At 41.3% G+C, this 5,000-nt stretch overlaps 1 protein-coding gene across 1 annotated transcript in view; it reads left to right on the forward strand.

Annotated features, from left to right (window-relative positions):
• The first annotated feature begins 398 nt into the window (after positions 1-398).
• The window catches only part of LOC128687262 (Krueppel-like factor 5), a 69,560-nt gene continuing 64,958 nt past the window's right edge, over positions 399-5,000 (forward strand). The window contains exon 1 of the mRNA XM_053774608.2: positions 399-1,500. Coding sequence (XP_053630583.2) covers positions 1,399-1,500 — 102 coding nt within the window. The 5' untranslated portion in view covers positions 399-1,398. The remainder of the gene's footprint in view (positions 1,501-5,000) is intronic.

Genomic DNA, 5,000 nt, shown 5'->3' on the forward strand with positions numbered 1-5,000 from the left:
GGATGTGGAGGCCGTGTGGGTATGTGGGCAGGAGTGCCCCAGGGCAGTAGCACCCATCCCTCTCCATTAACCCCCTTCTTAAAAGCTATTTACCGAGCTCTAATATGAAAAAAAACACATTTGTGTTTTTGGAGACGCTCTATATATGGTAATGTTAGATGCGCTATCACTGGATCTTCACGTTCTTTTTTTTCCACTTGCTGGTGCTCACCTGTAATGCTCCAGAGGCTCCGCCCATTGCTGGGTTTCCGAGGCTTCTATTGGCCCGTCGGGGCAGGTAAGTCTCCTCTGGTTGGTCCGAATTGACGTCAGTTTTAAAATTAACCCAACCGGAACGCGGCAGGGCACGACCGTGTGGCCAATACTGGAAGGGAAGGTTAGAACACGTGCGACCGTGTAACTGGCAGGGTGTGTGTGTGTGTGCTCTCTCTCTCTCTCCCCCTGTCTCTCTCCGTCTCTCTACCTGAGTGACCTGAAGACCTATAAGGAGGGGAGAGATAAAGGCTTGAGTCTCTCCAATCTTCCGCTTCGCTTCTTCGTGGCGTTTCAAGGAGGGAAGAGATAAGGGCTCGAGTATCGCAAGTTTTCCGTCTCGCTTCTTCGTGACGTTCCAGCAAGTGTACGAACGGCATCGACAAGCAGTTAGACAGAGCGACTCAAGAAGCCTGGGTTACCCCTGAGTTGTTCCAGTCATGCGGTACAGTGATCTGGATGATCCCAAGTAGTGTTGTTCTCCGCACTGGAACGCTGACACATCGGATAACAAGAAAAACAAGACCCTATCTACTCAAGCTTTTCCATTCCGACTTTTGTTATGACTTCGTCCATAGATAGAGAAATGGATGACTTACACATTTCTACTCGAGAGAAATGTTGATAAAGAAATAATTAAGAAGTGTTGATAAACTTGTATTTAGGAGCAAGGAAATTAAAGATTATTCTCGCCTGTGTTTGTGTTTATATCTAAAAATAAAAAACAGAAGCCACATTAATCGATTTTTCTTGCACGAGAACTAATTCACTGAAACTGTATATACACCAAAAATTATCCTATACGTATCAGTAATCGTTTATTTTCAGTTTGAAACAAAAAGATGAAAACGTATACAAACTCCTGAGTGATTCCGTCGTTGGGAAAAAAAATCTCAGCGTATCGGAGGCTGGATCTTACGATGCCACCAGCATCCTCATCCACACGAAAGATTTAATCTCAGTGAAGGCCTTCATCACCAAATATCCACACTCTCCAATCATTATATATTTAAACAAACACCAAGGCGTGTCTGACACGCGTTTTTTTTAGGGAGGTGTTTGTGTGTGTGTGTGTGTGAGTGTGGTGGTGGCGGGTGTGTGTACATTCCTCTACTTCACGAGAAGTGGCCCTTCGATGTTACAGCAATGGTGGAGTTAGTGGAGAGGGTTGAACACTACAAAGATACCACCTTCAAGTACCATCATCCATACCTGCCTCACGGGAGCTCAACGGCAGAGATTTCCGAGGTTAGTAACTCCCAGTATCGATAGACAATGCCCTCATGGTGATAAATAAGGTCAGGGCTGGATTAAGGGATGGGCTATAGGGGCTGGAACCCAGGAACCTCCGCCAACTGGAGGGCCTCCAGAGTTTAAGTGTAAAGTGTACACAGTCACTGTTGTAACCTCAATGTTATTACATCACGTATATGATAAACTCTTGAGTCCTGTTACTAAAGAGTGAATCTATATAAGAGGCCCTCACAGTACCTGTAGCCCAGGGGCCTACAAAATCTGAATCCGGCTCTGAATAAGGCACAACTGCAGCACTGTACTGCCCCAACGGCAGTCAAGTGAAGAAGTGAGCGATACAGACAGAACGATCCGCCAATAAAGACACGGAAGTGATGTCCTTGTATCTCATTTACCAATTTTTGCTTCAGAAACACCTGCGTATCTTTACTGATAGGCAATGCACCTGCCCAGCAGACTTTATGACTCTGTTGTAGAGACGTGAGGACAGAGACATTATTACCGACTAATAAAACCTGTTCTGACATGTTTATCAGTCTATATATCTGTCAACAAAGATACCCAGGTGTTACACATATGTCTAATTCACCACCCTATCTATATTATACCCTCTAATTTAAGGTTTGAAGACTATCGACTGCCTGCTTCGCCGGTAAAAGCAACCCCTGTCTCAGGGCCAATTAATCCGTCTGTAAATCCGATACTAACGGCATTAAGACAGTAATCCCTAATATAGGCCTAGACCTTAGGCATATAATCTATCATTATTTTTCCTGTGTAAACTTGACACATTTAAAGTCTATCGACTGTGCCAGAGTCATTAAGGTTGAATTTCACTTGTAAAGTTTCTTTACAATGGCTTTAAGTCATAGGATAGATATTAATATAGGTTATGTTTGTACAGACACATACAAATTTTTGGTGTATGGTATATTCATTAAGATATATACACGTCTCGATTTATATTGCGTATATACCTAGAGATATACACATTTTGGTATATACAAAAAGTATAATTCTCGGTGTATATGCAAATCTCATAGTAAAAACAGAGATATACACATCTCGGTATATCTATATATGTATATATGCATATATATATATATATATATATATATATATATATATATATATATATATATATATATATATATATATATATATATATATATATATATATATATATATATATATATATATTATTATTATTATTATTATTATTATTATTATTATTATTATTATTATTATTATTATTATTATTATTATTATTAACACATCGGAAGTTTTCCACCAAGGCAAGTTAAGATTCACCTCAACTTTCATAGATCCATCTGCTGACACGTCCACTCCTAAATATCTGAATACATTCACCTCCTCCATACTCTCTCCCTCCAATCTGATATGCTGTCTTTCGTTACCTAATTTTTTTTTGTTATCCTCATCACCTTTCTCTTTCCTATATTCACTTTGAATTTTCTTCTTTTACATAGGATGGATAATGAGAACCTTCAAAACTAGGGACGCCAAGCCCATGATGATTCTCTTCAAATCACTTGTGCTCTCTAGGCTGGAATACTGATGTACACTAACTGCCCCCTTCAAGGCTGGCCAAATTGAAAACCTGGAGAATGTACAAAGAGCTTTCAAAGGCACACATAATTGCGATAAGGCACCCAAACTACTGGGAACGGTTAAAGGTCCTTGATCTGTATTCCCTCAAACGTAGGCGAGAGAGACACATGATAATGTACACTTGGAATGTCCTGGAGGGATTGGTACCAAACATGCACACGAAAATCACTCCCTATGAAAGCAAAAGACTTTGCAGGAAATACAACATTCCCCCAATGAAAAGCAGGGGTGCCACGAGTACATTGAGACACAACACGATAAGTGTCCGGGGCCCAGGACTGTTCAACTGCCTCCCAGTATACATAAGGGGGATTACCAATAGACCCCTGGCTTTAAGAAGGCACTGGACAGGCACCTAAAGTCAGTACCTGACCAACCGGGCTGTAGCGTACGTCAGCTTGCGTGCGGCCAGCAGTAACAGTCTGGTTGATCAGACCCTGATCCACCATGAGGCCTGGTCTCAGACCGAGCCGCGGAGGCGTTGACCCCCGAAACCCTCTCCAGGTAAACTCCAGGTAATACCTTACCAAAATCATCCACCAACCTCTGTAAATTCTCTTCAGAATCTCCCAAAAGCACAGTGTCATCAGCAAAGAGCAACTGTGACAACTCTCATTTTGTGTTAGATTCTTTATCTTTTAACGCCACACCTCTTGCCAAGGCCCTAGCATTTACTTCTCTTACAACCCCATCTATAAATATATTGAACAACCGCGGTGACATCGCACATCCTTGTCTAAGGCCTACTTTTACTGGGAAATAATCTCCCTCTTTCCTACATACTCTAACCTGAGCCTCACTATCATCATAAAAACTCTTCACTGCTTTCAGTAACCTACCTCCTACACCATACACATGCAACATCTGCCACATTGCCCCCATATCCACCCTGTCATACGCCTTTTCCAATTCCATAAATGCCACAAAAACCTCTTTAGCCTTATCTAAATACTGTTCACTTATATGTTTCACTGTAAACACCTGGTCCACACACCCCCTACCTTTCCTAAAGCCTCCTTGTTCATCTGCTATCCTATTCTCCGTCTTACTCTTAATTCTTTCAATAATAACTCTAACATACACTTTACCAGGTATACTCAACAGACTTATCCCCCTATAATTTTTGCACTCTCTTTTGCCCCCTTTGCCTTTATACAAAGGAACTATGCATGCTCTCTGCCAATCCCTAGGTACCTTACCCTCTTCCATACATTTATTAAATAATTGCACCAACCACTCCAAAACTATATCCCCACCTGCTTTTAACATTTCTATCTTTATCCCATCAATCCCGGCTGCCTTACCCCCTTTCATTTTACCTACTGCCTCACGAACTTCCCCCACACTCACAACTGGCTCTTCCTCACTCCTACAAGATGTTATTCCTCCTTGCCCTATACACGAAATCACAGCTTCCCTATCTTCATCAACATTTAACAATTCCTCAAAATATTCCCTCCATCTTCCCAATACCTCTAACTCTCCATTTAATAACTCTCCTCTCCTATTTTTAACTGTCAAATCCATTTGTTCTCTAGGCTTTCTTAACTTGTTAATCTCACTCCAAAACTTTTTCTTATTTTCAACAAAATTTGTTGATAACATCTCACCCACTCTCTCATTTGCTCTCTTTTTACATTGCTTCACCACACTCGTAACCTCTCTTTTCCTCTCCATATACTCCTCCCTCCTTGCATCACTTCTACTTTGTAAAAACCTCTCAGATGCTAACTTTTTCTCTCTTACTACTCTCTTTACATCATCATTCCACCAATCGCTCCTCTTCCCTCCCGCACCCACTTTCCTGTAACCACAAACTTCTGCAGAACACTCTAACACAACATTCTTAAACCTACCCCATA

This window comes from Cherax quadricarinatus, chromosome 62 (genome assembly GCF_038502225.1).
Source record: "Cherax quadricarinatus isolate ZL_2023a chromosome 62, ASM3850222v1, whole genome shotgun sequence".
NCBI classification, from domain to species: Eukaryota; Metazoa; Arthropoda; class Malacostraca; order Decapoda; family Parastacidae; genus Cherax; species Cherax quadricarinatus.